The sequence below is a fragment of the Patagioenas fasciata genome, chromosome 1, assembly GCF_037038585.1.
Source record: "Patagioenas fasciata isolate bPatFas1 chromosome 1, bPatFas1.hap1, whole genome shotgun sequence".
Taxonomy (NCBI): Eukaryota; Metazoa; Chordata; class Aves; order Columbiformes; family Columbidae; genus Patagioenas; species Patagioenas fasciata.
Window position 1 is genome coordinate 146,222,698 of NC_092520.1, and position 22,304 is coordinate 146,245,001.

Below are 22,304 nucleotides of genomic sequence, written 5' to 3' on the forward strand. Positions count from 1 at the left end.
AATTGCACCAGGGGAGATTAAGACTGGATGTTAGGAAAAATTTCTTCATAGAAAGGTTTGTCAAGCATTGGATCAGGCTACCCAGGGAAGTGGTTGAGTCAACATTCCTGGACATATTTAAAAGACACGTAGATTCAGTGCTTAGGGTCGTGGTTTAGGGGTGGACTTGACAGTGTTAGGTCAATGGTTGGGCTTGATGATCTTAAAGGTCTTTTGCAACCTAAATGATTCTATGATTCCATGTTTTTTTGTGTGTGTATATATAGATGTATATATTGTTTTGTGACAAAAGGGACTCAGTCAACAGGTCCCTAGATCTTTCTTCAGGTTTTAGGACCTGTTGATAAGCCCACTGTTTTCCTTAAAGTGGTGATGGTGGGCTAGTTTATTGTTTTTGCATGGCTTCAGAGAGAGGATTTGTATGGGATGGATCCAGGAGTGGCACAGGGAATTAAGGGCAGGCTCTGAGCAGCATTTGAGGATGGCTACACCACATGGTGGGGCTTGGTGTGCTGGATGGTCCTGGTTGAGCAGATGTCTTAAATATAGTCTTGACAAGGTGCCTCTTCGCTCAGAGCCTGTGACCTAGATGTGATTGCGTTTTCACCTTACACTTTCTGAGAAACTGGTCAGGATTTATACCCCTTTCACTCTGGGTTGAAAACCCACCCACAAGAAGCTGAATGAACTATGTGGTGAATACACATTTTTCCAATGCTTTCCCACTATTTCCCATCTTATCCCTGAGACAGGCTGAACTTTGAAGCACAGCATTGAGCCATTTCAGTTTTATAGCAGGCATCTGTAGAGACTAGATGCACTTTGCCTTTTCCTCTCATTTTCCTGTCAATAACAAGAAAGATTTATTTGAGTGACAGTGTATTACAAAGTGTACAGACAACAGTTACCTCCCAGGTCAGTTGTCTTGCCTTTTTGCTGTTAAAAACAGATGTTGATGAGAGGTGATGGAGCAGAGGATTGGGACTGTGAACATGGCATTGGGCAGTGTAACTGGAAAAATGTGGGACGTTTCTAAAATCTTAAGAAGTACATGGGCAGGTAAGATGAGTTACAAAGCTTTGTCTAAAAAAAAGGACCCACTGCAAGCTTGTCCCCATGGGCAAGGACTGTTACCATTGACTAGAAAGGAGGGTAGCTTGTTGGGCTGTTATGCTGTCCTTTCTGAATCTTTAAACTCTAGTGAACTGGTGTGCTCACCTGGAAGCTGTCAAACCAGCTACTTACTTTGAGACGTTCCAGAGTAGCAAATCATAGTTTTGGCAGAGGCTTCATGGTTATCCTGCTTGCACGAGCCTTCGGTGATGAAAGTTGCTTTTAAATGGTTTGCCACCATGGGCTGTGTTGGTTCAGTATTTGATTTACTGTAAAGATTGTGTTTATGTAAATCAGAAGAACTGTTCTGTGAATAGCTACCAAAGGCTCCTACAATTGTGAGTGAATATATAATCTATTTATTTCTGAATTAGGAGGCATTTACTCTACCTACTGTGTTGACGAGTACACATAAATTTCTTGGCCTGTGTTGTGAAAGGTATATTAAGCAGCTCAAACAAAAGTCCCAAACTTGGGAGTTCTTTGGTCAAAAGAAGGCTTCATGTCACCTTAGATGCTTCTGGGCTGGATCCTCAAGTTAGGGGCTTATGTTCCCACGTATAGGACTTCGGGTGCCTCAACAGAAACTGGGGAGATGCTGGTGCAGCCTTGTCCCCCTTCAGTAAGTAGAAGTAATTCTTCATTTCAGAATAATTTTGTGATGGTAAGCATTAAACATTGGTTGTCTAATGCAGGCCTTGCTTTGTTAGCCTCAGTGTTAGTTCAACTCTGCTAACAGCTGTGTGAGGCTGTAGGGCTGTAACCTTACTATAGATTTTCTTTTACTGCGATTTCTATTACAGTTCTCAGGGGTGTGTGCTCACAGAGGAGTGGATATGGATTATGGGATCACTGCAGGGATGATAAGAGGAAGACTTCTCTCTAACCTCTTGATTTTGGTTGTAGCACAGTATGAATATGCCAACTTTATTTGCAGCTGCTTCCTTCACTGAACATCCTATCTCATCACCTTATAACTCTGGCCATTTGCTTTGGGAAGTTGCTACAACCAACAGATTTTGTAAATCCTAGTTGTCAGGTGGCCTGTTTAAAGCCCTTGCTAGTTCTTATTTTCTCGTCTTCTGAAATGTGTTGTCATAGCTGCCACCTAGTGCCGATGCCGATGAATACCGAGGAGCTTGCCTCAAAATCAGAGCTGTAGAACAGGGAAGCTTTATAAAAAAAGAAGCCAAATGGGTCAAAAGGCCACAGTTAGGTCTCCATAAAAATGAATTCATCTTAAAAAATCGTTAGCACTAATGACTTATTTGCATGTGTTTCCACATAAGTTACTGAGAGCTTCTGGGATGTGAGGCTTTAAATTGTTGCATCACCTACTTATCAAGGTAGAAACTTACATTTCTGCTTATTTTGACCAAATTGTGTCTAACCATATTGTAAAGAAAGTGTGAATGTGTACATGACAATTGTAACGCTCCTAATTTGTAGATCCAAGGAATAACAGGGGTTGGACAGTGTTTTTAGTTCTGGATGAAATTTCCTGTTTGAATTTCCATTGCAGGTGTTGCAATATAATCCCAGCATTTATTTGAAACTGCACGTAGTAAGGTTTCGCTTGTGTATATATAAGCAGTGCCCTAGGCTTCCCTGGTGCTACGGAGTAAAGGAGAAACAGTGTAATACAGGCCTCTATCAATGAGTAAATTGTGTAAAAACATTTTAATTCCCAGTTTCCCAACCTGGTTTAGGCAGTTTTGCTTTTAATTGGCTTTGGATAAAATGTCAGTCTCCCTGATGTGCACATTATTCAACAGCAATGACCTGTCCTGAAGGCCAAGTGTACCAGCAGTGTGGGATGCCCTGCAACCAGACCTGCAGATCTTTGTCCTACCCTGATGAGGACTGTGAGGAACTCTGTGTGGAAGGATGCTACTGTCCCCCCGGGCACTACCTGGACGAGCGTGAAGAGTGTGTGCCAAAGTCCCACTGCTCTTGCTACTATGATGGTGAGATTTTCCAGCCAGAGGACGTCTTTTCAGATCATTACACCATGTGGTAAGCACAGTGTTCATAACTCATCCCTACATGCTGTGACTCAGAAATTTTTGGATAGCCCGAGTGGTGAACTAGTTCAGTTCCTCAGTTCTTTTAACTCCACTAAAACTAATTTAAAAGAGGGTAAGATTTTGTCTCCAACAAACCAAGTGGTGAGATTTTGCTGTTGCATCTCTATCTATATAATTTCAAATGCCATCTTAGTCAGAAAAAAGGACTAAGCCCTGTTCCGTGAACAGTTCCTGACAGTTTGAAATGGAGTTTGATTACTGACAATAGATACTTCAAAAGCTTTTAAAATGTCACTCTAATGTCCTCCATTACATTTCTTAAATATTAAAACCTAATTACCTCTATCAAAGATACAAATATTAAGAAGCATTTCTAATTGTTAAATTGAGTAGCAGTACACGGAGAGTACAAACGTAATTGCTGGGCAGCTTCTGGCAAGCCCAGTTTTGGGAACAGTGTCTTCTCCTGTTCTGCTCTACCACAAAGGCATAAGTTACAGGCACTAAGTGGCCCCTTACCTCTCTCCACAGCAGACTTGGCTGTTATCTTGCCCGTCTTTATTCCTGTGCAGATGCATTGGATTCAGTGGGACAGTGCTAGTGTGCAGGTGGTTTACCATGCTAGTATATCACTGCAACTATCTTAAGGAAGATTTGTCTTTTAGCTTGATAAGCACATTGATTAGAGAGCAACAGATCAGCCCCAAAGAGAGGTGTAATTTTGACACCCTGACAAGTTCCCTGTGGGCCTGTCTGCAAACAACTGCATGAGTGAAAGCTAAATGTCACTTTGTTAACTGTAAACTCTATTTGTTTTTCTTAGCTATTGTGAAAATGGTTTCATGCACTGCAGTACAAACAGAATTCCTGGTGCCTTCCTGCCAGATGTTTTCACTGATGAGAGGCCATCTGCCAGAAGTTAGTATGCTTTAAAAAATTAATATTTTTCTTTTCTTTATTTTTAATTTTTTTTTTTTCTCTTCAGTCTCTTAGTAATCTAGAGGAGGAAAGAAGTACCAGATGTTGCGGTGGCTGGTGAAGTTGCACATATTTTTCTAACTTTTTTTTTGTTTGTTTTTTTACAGGATAGAAGCAAAATATTTGCATGGGAGGATACAGGGCTCATTGTGTCCCACCTCTCAAAATTATAGTTACCCATGGCGATTTGTCTTTAGTTGAAGAGGTTAAGGCATCCTTTGGTGGTGATCTGATGGCCTTTAGTTGCTATTTGAGGATCACACAACATCAGTGACTAGCCAGTTTTATACATTCTGCTTCCGACTTGCAGGTTGCAAGTTCTTCTTTCTGGCACAGACAAAGCTTTCTGTGGCTTCAAGGTTAGAGGGCTGCCAGGCACTGAGTGTTACCTCCAGCTGCCAGGCATCTCACCATAAAACCTCCAGGAGACTGACAACTGTCTTGCAGAGCTGGGCATTGCTTTGGAGAACAGGCCATTAGTGTTGGGGGGTTTTTTTTGAGTTTACCACTTATATGTGGATGTAGTTTATGGGATTATGATAGGGGAGAGGTCTTGGTAGGACATCAGCAACAGTGTCACCAGTTGGCCCCCATGGGTCCTTCAAGTTAAACCTTCTAGGTGTATATCTCACCAAACTCCTACTATAACAGAGAGGCATATTTCTAGCATTACTTGAAATAATAACGTGGAGTTTCTTGGGAAATTCTGTTCTTCTTTTAGAACCTGAGTTCTCCAAGAGTTTGAAAACTCTGTATTTAAGCTAAGAGCATTGTTATTAACAGTCATACTATGCTCCATGTTGCAAGTGAGTCTAAATACAATAATACGTGATGCTGTTCCTTCTCAGAACATGGATTTTATGCTGACATTGGTAGTGTAGACTGCCTACAGGCGCACTGCCTTAGTGCAATCTGGAATTGAATTGTGCAACTTCTTTTGCTTCTTTATTAGAATACATGCTTTTATAATTGTCTAACTGAGGTCACTTCATTGGGATGTGGAGACTTTTACCTTTACAATGGCATGCATAGTGGTGTTGCTCCATTATATATCCTAGTTTTCTAATAACAATGTTGATCCATCCTTTAGAAAAATACTGTGCTAACAAAACTTGAGTTCTAATTCAAGTTTTTGTAAATTTATTTTTTAAAGTAAAAAGGAGCTTGACATGCAGATCCCCCATGGAAAGATTTGTTTGTCCTGCAAACAACCCAAGAGCTGAAGGATTGGAGTGTGCCAAGACTTGCCAGAACTATGACTTGGACTGCATCAGCCATGGCTGTATATCTGGATGCCTCTGTCCAAAAGGGATGGTAAGCAGGCTCCTTTTTGTTTTCTTGCCCTCATTTTTTCCTGCTAGCAGGCTTCTTTCCCCTTGGCAATATGTGGCTGTGAAGTACTGGCTCTGCCAAACTGTGGCTGTTTTAAAATATGTATGTTAGCATATCTGCATAGAAGATGAATTTTAGCTTGTAATAATAACTGATAATCAAAAAGCCAAACCGTACTTTTAAAGATCAATTTATGTCTTCCTTAAACTCTCCTCTCAAACTCCTCTCAGTGTTGCTGGGCTTCCCGAGTCAGTGAGACAGAAGTACTTAGGCACCCATACCTTAAATACCCACCCCACATCCAGCCAAAGCTTCCTGCTGATACTAATTGCCTCCTTGTCAAGTCTTCATCTCTGCTGCTGCCTTCCTGTGTGTTGTAGCAAACTGGGGGTTCACCATGAGAAGGAACGTGGGACATGAAAATTGCTAAGATGATGCCAGAGGGTGTCCTGGAATTGCAGCTGGTGTGCTGAGCATGCTTTTTTCACTAGTAAAATGTGGTCTGGAGTCCAGGGTTATGTTCCCCTGCAACCCTCAGATTTAATAATTAGTTTAGTTATTTTTACACAGAGCAAATAGTTATTTGCTAAGCCAGTGACTGTGAACTCAATATCACTTCAGAGCCCTGAAAAAAAGCAGATAGAGTAGAATAGAGAGCAGATTGCAGCTGTTGTTCTCAGAGCAATAGAAAAAAGCATCAGCATTCAGGGCTGTGCAACACTCTAGGCAGGTGAAGAGTTATGCACAAGATCTCACTGGGGGCTGGGGGTACAGTCCCAGGTATCACATGAATAGGATAGAGGTGGAGCACATGGTACACTTTTTATGAAGTAAATGGTACTATCGAGTTGTCTGTCCCGGAAAAATGCTGAGACTAAGAAATCTGTTCAGTGTATGAAATGCAGATGAAAATACCTGATAGATGCTGGAAAAAGAGAGTTAAGGCTGTGTCTTTATTTTGTTTGGGGGCTATAATACTCTACTATTGATATTTGTGGTATGTGTTCTGGTGCAGTTTTCTGACTCAGAGGGGCATATAGTAAAGCAAGAGGTTTTCAAATGCTGCAACTCAGGAATTCTAGAAATACAGAAGACAACTTTTGGGGTATTTTTACACTTTTATACCTACTCAAGGTTCAGGCTTATGTTAATATGCAGTGGACATTGTTAGCAAACGAAGGTGTGGATTACTACTTCTAGTGTTGAGATGTATGTTTTTGTCTAGGCTTCAGCTCTGATGAATTGACTTAATCTACTAGTTTAAATTCCATTTAGAAATTAACTTTATGTGGAAACATGTATTTTTATAAAGATGTAAAGAGTTGTGTTTTTTTTTTTCTGCTTCCATGCAAATATAGGTGTTTTCTTCCTCAAAATTCCTTCCATTGTCTTCCTAGAAACAACCAAACAAATTCTCATAATACAGTCATTTCTAGCATTAATATTAATGTACTTTTAAATTTTGCTACCATATTTTGCTGATAAATACGCATTTACGTAAATAGATGATACTGCAGAGTAAAATGGCAGCCGTAGACAAAATCTCAGGCTTGTGAAGTATCTTGTAGGTCTGAAGTGAAAAATATGGAATATAATTTGAAGGCATCCATATCAACATGGAGCAAATTTTCACAACAATTTTGAAACAGGTGTTGTTTCTTTTCACATTTCAGTTTTCAGAGAAGAATATTCCTGAACAGTAGTGTGTTAAGTAAACTTACGGAAGTCTACGTACTTGTAAAATTCCAAGAGTTCCAGTGAGAATAAGTCTTTCTCTGCACATAACAATCAGACCTCTTTGATTTGGTGATGAGGCTTGAGATTTAGTTTCAGTGCAGGGTATGGTAATAGTACATTGTAGAGATAACAATGGAAAAAAAAAAAAAGATAACTACTTATCAGAAAAAAAAAAAAAGGGGAGGGGAAAAAGCCCTCAAACCCCCAATGTCAACTTCCTTGTAATCAACTTTCACATTTAGTACAGAATTTCATATTCCTTTTTTGTGGGCTTGAACTGTCATTCAAGCAATTGCTTCATAAAATTCTTGCGAAGAGAAAGAGTCCCTGTCATTCTGAAATTGGAAACTCCAGTTGACTCTGCAGTGGTGAAATATGCCACTGAATTCGACAAGATAGTTTGTCGGAGTTCGGAAAAAAAATAGGGCCGAGGGTTTTTTTAGTTGTTGTTGGTTGTTTGCCTTTTTTTTTTTAACTCTTAAAACTAGTACAATATGCTCTTTGTCCACGAGGTGGCGGTATGGTTCAATAGTCCAGTAAACTCCATGTATAATCGCTTGTTCTCGTTTGCTTCCTGTCTGGCAAGAAATAAAAACTGCGAGATTTGCATTTCTCAAAGCCACGATGAGAGTAACCAGTATACAGGTGGCTTTGTAGTAACCATGGCCATGAAAAAAGTCAGGATCAAGGTCGGTCCTTTCATTATGTGGGTGCCCTTGGCCATGTGTTTGACTCCTGGTGTGTGGCTCCATGGGACCTGCCAGTTTATTGCCGAAGAGCAGTTTCCTCCTGGTCTCCAACAGGTACCTAACCAGGATGGTTTGGGGAAGACTTTTTCCTTGTTTCTGAATTCTGAAATGAGGCTTTGTGCCCCCAGTATTATTTGCCCAAGATGAAAAGATTCAGGGTGGTGGTGAGTTTCTCCTTTCCATCCTAACCCTTTCTGCCTTAAAGACTCTGGGCACAGTGAGGGAATGCACTTCAGAGTCACAAAGTCTGTGTTTTCCAGATTTGTACCAACAGAGCTGAGCAGTCAAAGGACTGGAAAAAGATATTACTATTTCTTTTACTGGTTGGTCTCCCTTGGTGTTCTGTAATCCTGTTTAATTTACAAGCACTCATGGAGGTGAGCTACTGTTTTAGGAATGTCTGTGGGAAGTAACAAATTAATGAATGGTTATAGGAATAAATAATTGCACTTATCATCACTCTAGAAGAACTTGTGCCATTTTAGTGAAGATTTACTTTTGCAGTACAGTAACATATACAAATTATGAAAGGTCATAGATAACTTATTAGCAAAAATAAAAGATCATCCTGCTTCTCTAAAATGGTTCAAACTATCAGAAAAAAACCAAACAAAGACATGTAGTTTACATAAACAACTCTCTGGTACAATTTGCAAGCATATACACTCAATATAAGATTAAGTGCAATGTTATCCCTACATATATGAAGAGATGTTTACAGATCAGTTAGCAGAGTTGCCAGTATTAAACAGAGCAATGCATAGTCTGAAATCTGTATGCACAAATTGCTTGCCAATTTTGAATTTTATATACAAAAAAAAAAAATTAAAAAATCAACGATTATTCATGAACATGATGCTGCAGTTGGCCAGATTTGAATCAGAAAGTTTGCTGGGTGAGAAATTGCCAATTAATTGATTATTTCCCCAATCAGAAAATGCAGATGAAAGTTAATTTATTTCAACTGAAAAATAAGTTCTCCAGTTCCTCTTAATATTTTACATTATTTTCATTTCTTGAAAATAAAAATGTTCAATATGTAATGAAAAGTGATTCTTCTTTTTTTTTGACTTTGATGACTTTGATCATCTGGAGGGTGAGAAATTTTCCATACTTGTCACCCTTTTGCAAAGCAGAGAAGATAAATCATAACATATGTGCAGAAGTGTGGGGAAAATATGCTTTCTCAGATTAGTTTATGGCACTTTAGGTTTTTCCCCTTGGAAAATATTAATAAACATACAAATGGAGTGTTAACCAGCTTTCTGGGGAAAAAGAGGAGCAGAACAATCAGAAAGTATAAATTCCAGACACTCCAAAACTATAAAATGTGTTTTTTTCAATTTCCAACAATGGAATAAAAATTAAGGTTTAGACATAAAATGAAACATTTTATCGTATTCTAGCTGCTGAAATAAAACTATGATATATTAGTAGGAAAAAAATAATAAAAAATATTTTAATTTGAGAAGTTTGAAAGGTTTTTTTTTCCTTTCGTTTTCATCAGGAACTTAATAGAGTGCTATTTTGATTTTCCTGCTAGCCCTGTTGTATATTCTTCAGTGTAGGTTTATCCTATGTAACAACATGAGAGAGTCTTCATGAGAAGGTAGGTGCCAGTTTTCTGGTATGTGTATCTGCCCAAGGACAGCGCTTCATAAAACAAACATAAGCATACAGCTAACGTAAGAAAGAAAAGTTAAATGTAAAACCAGTGCATTTTGAATGGTCTGTCCTGACATGTTTTTGACTTTGTCTGCACAGAAATGGTGCCGGGCTGTTTTAATTTAAACATATCAGCTATATTGTTCTAATTTGACCCACTTCCTTTACTTAATCTCTTACTCCTTTATATCTTTGGCTGACTTTCTGCTGAAACCCTGAGGTGTATCAGAGGAACAGAGTGAAAATTTGAGCTTTCCTTGACGATGAGATACTCATCAAAATTGTGTTGACCAAGAGAGATTAAAATTAATGTAGAAGAATTTTAAGGGTTCTGAAATCTGTAATATTGTCCTTCCTTTTGCAAGATTGTCAAGGCTTAACAAGTAATAAGACAGAGCAAGGAAACCATGGACGTTTCTGTCAGAACCCTAAGTAGGGTGTCACTTCGTCAGCTAGTCAACCATTTATAACCTCAGCAGCATCATCATGTGGGTATGAGATGGTGTGAACAGCAGCTGTTCTCATTACCATCCTGTGTCTTTTTGTGTGGTTGCCTGCCCAACACTCATGCCTCCCACCACCTCAGGCACTCAGGACTGTTAGATCTCCTCTATCAAATGCTATCTATTGATGGATTGAGAGATTCCATAGAAAATCCATCTGTTTGAGAATAATGCCACTAGCCCAGTAGTACCTTATGATACTGTGCTCAGTAGACTTGTAATGACATTGGACTGACAGATATAACAGCTTTTGGATGTGGTGTAAGTATGACCATTAGATTGTGTGTTAGTGGACGATGACGTTACTATTGAGTTTTGCAGCAGACATAATTAATCTTCTGGTCAAATTCCACTTTGGGTATTTAGATTTGGCTTTCTAAATCCCAACCACCCACTCTGCAGTGCTCAAACAAGGTAGTCTTCCCTCTTTGTCAGCGGGTTAACAGTTGCTGCACTGTAGCTTCATGGTGGCCATGTTTGTAACAGAAATACTAATACCAGTCTATTCAGTTTTAAGAATTGGGGATAGGCCATGACTATCTTTATGTCAATGTATGGGAGTGCAAGTAGAAGAGGTCCTAATCCTCCTTTTACTAACCATATATCTAATCCCAAGTGTTGTATCCAGAGGCTAGCGGTGACCTGTGTTGTTGAGGACTGTGGAAAAATTCAGAAATACAGCCGTATTGGGTAAAGTCATATATTGCTTTTTATCCTAAATGCCACCAGGAAAGAAGGAATTAAACACCCTTGGAAACATATGGTCTTCTATGGCCTGTTTTTCCCTTGTTCTTTGTGGAGATTAAGTCAGAGGCAGAGCCCCAGCTCTATCATCTAGAAAAGCATTTCTTTGTTTCCTTCTATCAGCATAAGTGTATTCGGCATAATATAGAGCTCCATACGCCACAGAGCACGTGGAGCTGCATATGAATGAAGGGTTTCCAGGCTCTGAAATCCTTTCTATTAGTAGTTCCCTGTGGCAGTTCTGTCTCCCCATAGGAAAAGACAGAGCTATTCTACTTAATTAACCTGGCATTCTGACTACATTGATCTTGTTGGCCAGTATTTTATAGTTAAAAAAAAAATAATGATTTTACAGAAACAGTTTAAAGTGGGAAAGTGATATTTTGTGACTTTTGAATGAAAACGAGGGGAAGGGCTTTCCATTTTGGTATTCCATGAAGCAAGAGCCAAACCTACCCCTAGCTTTTGCAGAATGACATCCAAGTGAAAAACAGCATAACCAGCCTTGGTTTTGTTTGATTCTTTAAAACTGGCTGTCTTCAAATTGGAAAGAGAATAATCACAGAAAACAAAACCAAAACAGATGAAAGTAATGGAAAAAATTAAATAGTCTAACGTTATATTTTTTTTAATATGGGACAAATGGTTTGTTTTTATTGAAAGAGAAACTAAAGTCAGTAAGATAAAATGGAAAAAGAAAAAAATGTAGATAGAACATAATGACCTATTTCCCAGCCACAGTGCCCTGTGAGAATAGAATAGTGTCTCAAGTGGACTGATATTTATCCTGGTTTCTAGGTAATAAGTAGGCATTTGCAATAATATTAGTGATCACTGCAATTTTCAGAGGTGAGCTGACAGGAGGATGGGCTTTTTTTTTTGGAGGGGGGAGGAGCAGCGGGGAGAAGGGCGAACAGGTGTTATCTGTGACAAGAGAATCTTCATTTGTACTTGAGTTCTTCTGGCACAGCAGCTCCTCAGCTCCTCCTCACTGATCATCTTTCAGGTTTTGATCAAACTGAACTTTCTCATAATGAAGTTCTTCTATAATTTGTTTTCCCAGCAGCCAAAACTGGTGTTCAGCTCCTGAAACAAGACTATGCTTTATATACCCATAGCTTTATTTACGTTAATGGGAATAAATATTAGCAATGTTATAACTTTCATAGCTTAGCTAGTCTTGAACCATTTTCTGTATCCTTTCCTTTATTCTTTATCCACATATTCTTGTGCTTACTCTTCAGTGTACTGGCACATACCAACAGACCTGCATCCTGACAAACTGTGTGCTTTACCTAGGTGCGACATGAAAACAAGTGTGTTGCTCCTGAGAGATGCCCATGTTTTCACAATGGAAGAGAATATGCCAAAGGAGAGACAGTGACTAAGGATTGCAACACCTGGTGAGCCACTAGAACTGCATTTTCCTCTAGGGTACTTAACATGTTTCTAGAAAAAAAAAATAAATACTCTTTACTTAATGGATTTATTTTATATAAAGTCAGGTTTTACAGTGCGATTATACACATATTACATAGATCAGCATCTTTGTGTATCGCATCAGATCAGTGCAATATCAGCCAAACTGTATTTGGTACGTTATAAAAAGCTAGCCCATGTATCTGTGCAGGTCCTCTGTAGCCTCTAGTGAGTGGATATGCTCCTTGATCTTGCAACAAAAGATAACAATACAGGAGTTCCTGTAAGGTGGGAGGAATGGAGCCTGCTTTTTGTTGCTAAGCTCTGATGTCATGTTTCCCTTTTTTGTTGTCTGAGGCCCTTTGAATTAGGCCTTTTTAGCCAGAAGCATGCAGAAGCAAAAAGAGTATGATATGCCAGCTATAATATGACAGGAGCTCTTCAGGAAAATGTTAAAGAATCATACAGAAATAGAGTTGACCTCTTATCTCAAATCAGTGTTCAGTCCATTGGTATCGTTAAAAAAGGAGAGAGGGGGAAAACGGGAGTTGGTGTTATATCTTCAGAAGAAAGAGTAAGTGATCCATGTCCTTCATGCATGTCCCTATCTATCCTGTTTGGTTCTCGAAAAACAATTTGTAGGTTCAGAATAAAAGTGCCAGGCTATAAGACTTCCATGGAAGGAAGTCCTCAGCATAGCCTTGGGTAAGGTATAAGGTATTTGCCTGCTGGACAATTCTTGGCTTCTGCCTGCACAGCTTGCTGCACTGGAGAGGTGCTTCACCCTCCATGTGTGCTTGTGGAGGGAGTGGTGATCCATTCCTGCAGAACTCTAGGAGTCCAAGGTGTAGGACATCCAGCCACCAGCAGTGTGGAAACTGTTCCCTTTGAACTTAGACTTCAGGATCTCTTGTACATTTTACCTAAAATGCCCCTGCCCAGCTCTGCAGCAACCCCAGGAAGTATTTCTGTCATCCTCTGTATGACTGGGTGGAGTTGGAGTTATTTTAATTTATTTTTTGTGCATTGATCTTTAAGCAACAGTGATTTCAAAGTATTGCATTTTTGAACTTGTGGGACTGCTCCTAACTAGTATGAAGTAGACATGGATAGAAGGGTTTATGTGTTTTATGTGGTGTTTTTTTTTTGTATTTTTTTTGGTGGTAGTGGTTTTTTTTTGTTTGTTTGTTTTTTGTTTTTTTTTTTTTTTTGTTTTTTTTTTTTGTTTTTTGTTTTTTGTTTTTTTTTTTTCTTTTTTATGTTTTTTGTTTGTTTCGGTTTGTTTTTTTTTGTGGTTTTTGTTTGTTTGTTATTATTATTTATTTATTTTTCTTTGCAGCTACATATTACATTGTGAAACATGTACTGTAATTAGACCTGGGGGAAAGTATGTTTGAAGGGAAGAAGATGGAGGAGAAGGTGGCGTTTTTATATAGATATATATGCTATAACCTGCTTAGGCTTCATATAGGTAAAAATGAGTCAGCTGAAAAACAAACACAATGAAAATTTTAGTGAAACAATAGCACAAAGGTGTAAAACTCTTAGTCATCATTAGCAAAATTGTCAGGATTCTTCACAATAGCCATGCACAGTCTCTTTATTTTAAGTCATAATCTTCAATATTAAAATAATTGCAACTATGTTGCTTCATTCTTGCAACTGCCATTTTCTTTCTGGCAATGCAATTGTAAGTGACGTTTGCTCTAATACACTGAATTTTCTTCAATATCAGAGTGAATAAAATGTTAGAAATCATGCTTTTTCTCATTGATAAAAAGTTCTTCCTCTCATTTTAGGTATTTTTCTTGAATGAGAAAGTAAAATTTGGAAAAGGTCCACTCAAAATGTCACTGGAGCTTTTTTGAACTATGACTTTGAAAAGCTTCATGATAGTTCTCAGCAAATATCAAGTCAAATGTCATTTAGAAAGTGATATAGGAAATTACGATTGCTTTGAGAATTAATAAGAATTGAGAGTCTGCATTTTGGAGGTCATATCTTCTTTTTCTTTTGTTTTTACTTTTTGTACTGCTTTTGCAGGAGTTCTCATTCTCACTTGTTCTTAGCCAGATGTGAACACCTGCAAACACAATATATGAACCAGAGGTGTCAGATTTGGCATTTACATTCAACTTGACATATGGGAGACCTGAATTCATGAACAACGGAATGTCTCCAAGTCTAAGCTAGTGGCAAAACTTTTGTTATGCTATGTATTGGGAATTCATTGTAGAGCTCAGTGAAAATTTTGGAATAACATTTATGAAGCTGTACACAGCAGAAATTTTCTAATCTGAATTTTGCTACACCACCTACTCTATAATCTATCCATGTGCATATATACAAACTTGTGGTCTTGCTCTACCTATTAGCAGAGTTTTAATAGCATAGAGTGCAATAGGTTTCATGTTAAAGAAATTCTTCGAAGATGCATGATATTTATTATACTGTGAAGTGTTATCAAGATTAAATAATGCTTATGCCTGGGCTACAGCATTATTAGACAACTCGGTTAAGTACCCGGTTTTCCTTTGGTTAGTAATTTGATCTCAGGACCAATTCCTGTTTTTTTACATCTGTAAAGGGAGGATAGAATTCCCCTTTCCCTGCCCTTACAGAACTTGATTAGAAAATCCCTGGGGCAGTGATGGTGTCCATCTGCATTCATATAGCATTTAGTAGATGAATATTTCTTGAACCTCAAGGAAGATATCGCTTATTATATTATTAAATTATTATTATTAGATTATTAGATAAGGTGTTAAATGCTATTCTAACATTCCAAAAATAATAAAAAACAAACGAGTGAGCAGATTTTCTGCTTGTTTAATTGTTTGCTCCTTGTTTAATTTTGTTTGCTCAGTCTCTTGCAGTCAGCAAATCAATTTATTTCACTGATCAAGAAAGCGTGTGGATGCCAAGGGAAAGATCCCCTTTCATACCTGCAGCTTCTGTAGCAAGGCTTGTAGTTCTTCAGGATACCTCTGGAAAAGGGCAGGGGGACTGAGTGGATGCTCCTTATTTCTCAGTTTCCCTCTTTCCCTCATTTTAACATCAGGATAATGGTATTTACCTCCTTCAGGCTTGTTTATCAGGGAACCATGTAAGATTTAGATTATTATGTATCAAGCACTGAAAGGATACAAATGTTCTTGGAAACTCTAATGAATTTAATAATGATTGGTGTTGAATATGCCTGGTTTGATGTAACCATAAAGACTAGGAACTCTACTATTTTTCCTTCTGTCTGTTACACTGGTATAATTATACTGAAATCAATTGAGTTACACAAAGATAGGAGAATTTGCTTTCTTTGCATTTTGAATATCCGCTCACAAGATGGTCACCATGTGTTTTGGGTTTTTTTGTTTAGTTCTGTTTTTTTAAAGAAAGCAAAACCCAAAACAATGATAACAACAAACGAAAGGTCAAAAAGAGTGCAAAACAAGGAGTGAAGAAAAAATAAACTCGCTGTCCCTTTCATCATGCCATCACTGGTTTTGCATATAGTGACAGTGCAGTACAGCTGCTACAGCAGTGTGGTTGTAATGATACCAAGACCTTAACCCTGTGCCTGATTGCTCTTCAGAATTCCCCTCTCCCTGAAAAAACAAGATGGCATCTTGTTTTGTTCTGCATGTCAGGATGTCCTCTTGTCTTTCTTGCATGTTCTTTGCTTGTGTGGAAGTCTGGGACATGTCCTTGACAACATCACCTGCCAGCTATAAAGGCAGGGAACCACTGGAATATCTCCTTTCATGATCAGAAGTCTTGTCACGTCTTGTCGCATCTCCTGTCACATAAACTGAGATTTCACTTGGAGTCCTATTTGTGTGTCACCTGAATTGAATTATCCTGTAGGGCAGGCATTCTGGTTTGATCTCCACAGGAGACCTCAGGGGACAGTATCACAACATAAGGCATTCCTCAGAGGGTGTATGTGTATATGTACCTATGTACAGAAAAGATAAATATTTCTATCCATACATGTGTTCTTGTCAGACTGTGAGGTAATGTCTCCAGTTGCTAGGTCAGATAAACTGTCATGAAGAATGAATGTAATTAAAGAACAGCGAGACTTCTTTAGAGAAGGGTAGCATTATACTCAAGTATATAATCTGAACAAAAGCCACTGGGCAGACTGAATTACAGCCCTGGTTACTTGGTCCCAGAAGGTGGTCACTAGAGTAAACATATGTCCTTTTGCATCAGTTAGATATTAAATTTACTACTAGTTTTTCTTTCAATGAGGGAAAAAAGGGACAGTACTGCAAATAAGACAGGGTTGCTGATATTATACTTCGTATTTAATTGAAATGGTCCTTAGAGGGTAATTAATCTGTTTTTTCTAAAAGGTTACTCAGAGCAGGTTGTCCAAAATAAAATAGTGATAGTTTTATGAAATATTCTAGCAGGCTCTGTCTGGGCCTCTTTCTGTATTAGGGAAGTTGAAAAAGCATGTAATTCTACATTCAGCTTGTGAGAAAAAGGGAAACACATTCCTTAGTGACTTGACATGTTGATATACTACTAGGATTTTTGCACCCTATGTTAATTATGCTAATTAATGAGCAAGATTATAATCTGGTGCAGGTAGTATAATGTAGCTGTGGAAACCTCTCTAGATAAGAAATACAGCAACCCAGGCATGGAGCTCTCTAAGAGTATGTTCTCAAGGCCAAACACAGAGAGGATCTGCTGGGGACATACCTGAGGACAGACAGCGGTGTAGAAAACTGCAGAGGTTCCTCACAGAGCTGCAGCTGATGTCTGGGTTAAGACACAGAGAGGAACAACATTCCTGTTCGGTCTGCAGTAGGTTACTCCTTGACTCAGGCCCAGGCAAAATACTATCACCACTTTTGTGTCTTCTGGAATGTCTTCAGATCACGAATGCATGTCCTGGAGGCAGAAACTTTTGCTCTTTCACTTTGCCTACAGCACCTTTCATTCTCTTGCTGATTATATACATTGGAAATAATTCCAACTGTCACTGACTCATTTCCTCTGTTACAGTGTGTGCCGTGGTCGAAAGTGGGAATGCACCAACAATACATGTGATGGTACCTGCACTGTTATTGGTACAGCTCATTATTTGACATTTGATGGATTGAAATACAAGTTTCCAGGAAACTGCCAATACGTATTAGTTCAGGTAAGAATGTGTCAAATGCTGAAGCTGTCTGATAACATAGAAGGTGTTTTACACCAGGAGAGAAGTCCAATGTTTGGATAAATCACAGTAAGATATTCTTAATAACCAAGTCAGATGTGTAGTAGAGGAGAGCAGAACTCATTAATGACTTCAAAGATGCCTTAAGAACTTTGAAGATGGCATTGTATCCTACAGAAATGATTTAGGTTGTCATATGTCTAGCTAGTAGTCATAAAACGTATGACAGCAGCATGGCATGGAGAGGAGCTGTGTGAATCTTGTCTCTAATAAGGAACTGTAGATATCCATAAATCAATCTTTCCTCATTATCCACTGGCCTCTATCCTGTAATGATGGCGTACTGTCTGACTGAGACAAGAAATGCTCATTGCACTTTCTCTAAATGCTTTCAGAGCACAGACTCTTCTTGTTCAGTTCAGCAAAGTCACTATTCAGTCCCATGCACCAACCTATTTGGAGCACACAGCACACTAACATCAGCCTGCAACTTCTGGGAGCCACCAGAAATTTAGAGAATTAAATAAGATTGTCTTATCTACTGATGCAAATCATTTTGCATTTGAAAATGTGTATGCAAAAGAAGGATTTCTCTGAAAATTTGGTCTAAAACTAGATGGATCCACTTCTAGTTGATAACAACAGATAGCCTAAGCAGAAAACCTGATACTTTTAAATTGCACTATGTTTTTGTCTGCTGACACTTTTCATAATGCACATTCTTCCTTGCAATTCTCCTTGGGCAGGAAAGTGTGATCAACCTGTCTCTGGCTAAGTCTCTGAAATATGCTCCCACCCTGATGCCAGCTGGATTGCCTCAGAAGAACAATTGCTCTGACACTAGTTAGAGCTCTGTGTAAAGGTCTTATGGGTAGTAATAGCATGCAGTACTACAAAACTACTTAAAATGAAAATGAGATCTGTTTTCCTCAGATTACAAACACAGAGAACTATAGACCAAACAAAAACAAACACCAAAAATGAACAAACAAAAAAAGCCACACACAACAAACAAACTAACTCATGGGAGTCAGAAGTTATCATATAAAAGTAGTACTAACTCTCCATGCACCTCAGAAATATTTGACTGAAAAGAAAATCAATACATTAAGCTACTTAATTGCTCCCCAAAAAATACATTGGCATTATTGTAATTATTATTCATGTACAGGCAGGAAAACAAAGGCATCAAACTTCTTACTCAAGACTGTGCAACACATTTCTTTCTAACCCTTCTTTCTAACCTAACCTTCTAGGTTTATACTTCTGTTTCATCATTAAAGCTGCAGAGTCTTGTTTTCACTGTTAGGTCAATTAATTTGTATCTATATAGCTGTATACTATGTCAATTTTACATATTTAAAATATCACAGATACTGTAAAAGTACAGATCTTCCTTGCAAAATATGTAGGTGTGTGCCACTGGCAGAGTGGATCTCATTTTTTAAGGGGTGGACCACATGAATATCAACGGTAAGCACAACATAAATTGACATGGGAACAGTTGACATGCCAACACCTTACTGGATACAGAGTGCATAGGATATTATCTGAGCCTTCCTCTTTCTACATAACTCTGTATTTGTTTTTCAAATGTTCTACATTAATGGCTCATTCATTTATGTCTGACAGGATTTCTGCAAGGATGACTCTGGGACATTCCGGATACTAATTTCAAATGAAGGCTGTGGCTTCACTGGAGAAAAGTGCACCAAAAGGGTCATCATTCTGTATGAAAGCGGGGAAATAGAGTTGTTTAATGGAAACGTATGTACACTTCTGTTCTCTTTCTTTCCCTTTCTTGGGGGGAAAAAAAATCAGTTTTTTTAGTATGATGAGGCATGAATGGCCTCATGCCCAGTGGTTCTTGAAAATTAGGTATAAAATTAACAGATTGGCATAATTAGAATTATCCATTTGCTCCCAGAGGTATAATGCCATTTTGGTCTTTCTGTTTGATGCTAATAAATTTTTCTTGGATAAGAATGCTGTTCAATGCAAGCTCATATAATGAATGCCTTTTCTAAACATGGGAGGTCTAGGTCTATCTCAAGCAAGGTTAAGTGTAAGAAAGAGCTAAGAAGTGACTGAGCCATGACTAGTGAAACTTCAGCTCTAATTTAGCCATCTGGAGAACGGAGAACACAGGAAAAAAAGAAGTCATGGCTGAAAGAAGTTGATACTGCAGAAGTGAATATCACTATCCTTTCCCTTGTTAGAAGTGTCATGTGGAAAATCCAGATCACTGCTTCTCATTTTTTTTTTTTCCCCTTTCCTATCAACAAACACTGAAGGATTAACCAAGAGCCACTTCCACCTCCCATGTCCCCCCACAGCAGGAAACAAGATTTCAAAAGGGCAGAGTTCAGCTCTTTGCCTGGGGCACTGTAACAATTAAGACCGTCTGCATGTTCAAACATTACAGAGCTACAGTGGATTATAGTGTTTCAATTGCTCAGTTTTCAAAGGTTCTCTGCTCTGAACTGGCATCTGGACCAGAGATTTGTAAAAATGTTCCCAGCGAAATGTGAAACCACTCTACCTTTACCGTGTTGCCAGTTAACAGACAAAGCTGAAACAGGTTTTGTGAAGCCTGCAAATTGCTTGCAAATAGCTGTGTGCCACTGAGGCTTGACAGGAACATGTAAAACATGACCATTATTAATATTGTCTGTGCAGTGCATCTTGACAGCATGTGATCCATGCAGGCTTTTGGTTGCTGGAGGAATGAACATAGGCGATGTTTGTTGTGCAACTAATTCTTTATTACTACTGCTGAAGAATCCCGTGCTTGGTTGAGGGTGAATAGCAGTATCAGTCTGTAGAGCCAGACTTTATCTGAAAGCTTCTGTAGGAGACAGACTTTTCAGAAGAACTGTGATTCCATTTGGACACCGAAATAAGGGATGGAAAATATAGGAGGCAATAAGGCACCCAGTAACTACAGCAACACAGAGTGTTTGGTTCCTGAGAGTACGTCTTTTGCAAGGACTAGGTCTGTGTCACAAGGTTGTCCACATGACCTTGACTCAATTCTTAGCTGTCTTTCTACTGAGTTGAAGGCTCAGTGTAATATCTAGATGAAGTTTTCTTAGAAATAACAGCAACCAAATGAGGGATTAAGGAAAAACAACAGATACGAAGGTGCTTAGGCAAATTCTCACACAGAGATGACTTCCTATATTCTTTTTCTACAACAAACCTTAGAAGCAAGCAGGAGAATCAAGACTTTTTTTTTTTTTTTCCCTCTTAAAAATATTTCCAAGCACCATTATTTAAGTTGCTATTGTTTTGAGAGCAGCTTCTAGTTTTAAGTAAATGGAGATTTAATTGAAGTATTTGCATGCTACAATTCTGGCTCACATTAAAATAAAATAATTATCATGAAATCATTGGTGTTCTTCTGAAACAAGTAAATGTGCCAGATAGCAAGGTCAAAAGTTTATGACTTCATGGTTGGGCTAAAAGCCTCCATAAACGTAGAAATTCTGTAATTTAGATGAAGCTCCTAGCTCAATTTTGTCCTCCTCTTTTTTTTTTTTTCCCACTTAGTTTGGAAAGACAGAGACTACTGGAGATATTTGGAAGATAAGTCACCAAGTGTGACTAGGCTGTATATTAATATATTGAGCATAGAAGAAGATGAAAAAGCTTCCAGTTCCTAAAATAGTATTTTAAAGTATTCTTCCTCTAATGACATTGAGGGACCTCTTTAAGAGACCCTTGGAGGATATCTTCTCTGGGAATAACATTTCTAGTAATAACCCAGAGATTAAGAGAACTGAATTACAGGACTGAGCTTTTACTGAATTGAGCAAGAAGGAATAGTGGGATAAAGAAGTATTTTGCCCTCAAACTGGGGAGTGGAAGAATGGTTTGTGGGCTCCTCTTCCTCCTTTGCTTTAATTACTATTTGTACTGGAAGTTTTCATCGGCCTCTTCCACAATTAAGCAGTTTTCAGTTAATGCATTAGTGGTGCTTAAAGTAACAGCCATGCATGACATTTCTCTCCAAATGTGGTTAATAATCCTATTAGTGTTCCCATTGAAAGGGGATTACAGTGTGAAAGAAAGGATTTTAAATTAATCTCTTAAATTCCTAGTAGCTGGAGGCGGTGAATTTGCAGCCAGATGGAAAGAGAAAGAGGCACACAGGAGAAGTGAAAGTGATGCAAGAATGGAGACACTGAAAGGAATCTCTCAGGATTTTTCCTGGTGGTGTAGCTGGTTGGAAAGAGAGTCCTTCCTGACTTCAGAATCAGGCTCTGGTCCTTCAGAGGCCACTGGTGCATGTAGTTCTCCTAGTTCACATTCCACTGAAACCTAACCACCCCTTTTGTCACAGGAGCACAGGATGGGTAGTTTCCTAAAAAAATGAAATAAAAATAAAACGTAATTATTCTGTGAACCATTGACCAAATACTAAACTGATCATTAACTGGATATACTCTGTCCTATTTATCAACCCTGCTTCTGTTTAGCAATATTTGCTTTGTGTGTCAGCATTTGTGGTGAGTATATGTTATATGCCTCATTCAAAATTACAGAAATGTGATGATATTGAAATACTGTACTTGTATCCCAATATGCTGTTCAGAAGTGTTGTTTCTAGGGCAATAAATTTATCCATAGCAGCTTTTCAGTGTAGAGACAAGCCTGTAATGAGTCCCGTACCCATACCTTGCTTACAGTTCTGCAAGTGCTCCAGAGCATCTGGATAGCGTATGGGAATTATTATTCTCTGGAGAACAGCATGTTTGAAAATAGCTGTTAACCTATGAGCATGTGTCCTACTGGGGAAGTGACCTATGTGAAACAGGAATTAGAGACATGGTAGATAGGACACTGTGCTTTTCTTGTT

General features: G+C 38.5%; 1 protein-coding gene across 1 annotated transcript in view; it reads left to right on the top strand.

Moving 5' to 3' along the window:
* The window catches only part of VWF (von Willebrand factor), a 143,413-nt gene that overhangs the window by 42,596 nt on the left and 78,513 nt on the right, over positions 1 to 22,304 (top strand). Inside the window, exons 16-21 of the mRNA XM_065843019.2 lie at positions 2,889 to 3,129; positions 3,964 to 4,058; positions 5,272 to 5,432; positions 12,148 to 12,251; positions 17,287 to 17,425; positions 19,076 to 19,210. Coding sequence (XP_065699091.2) covers positions 2,889 to 3,129; positions 3,964 to 4,058; positions 5,272 to 5,432; positions 12,148 to 12,251; positions 17,287 to 17,425; positions 19,076 to 19,210 — 875 coding nt within the window. The remainder of the gene's footprint in view (positions 1 to 2,888; positions 3,130 to 3,963; positions 4,059 to 5,271; positions 5,433 to 12,147; positions 12,252 to 17,286; positions 17,426 to 19,075; positions 19,211 to 22,304) is intronic.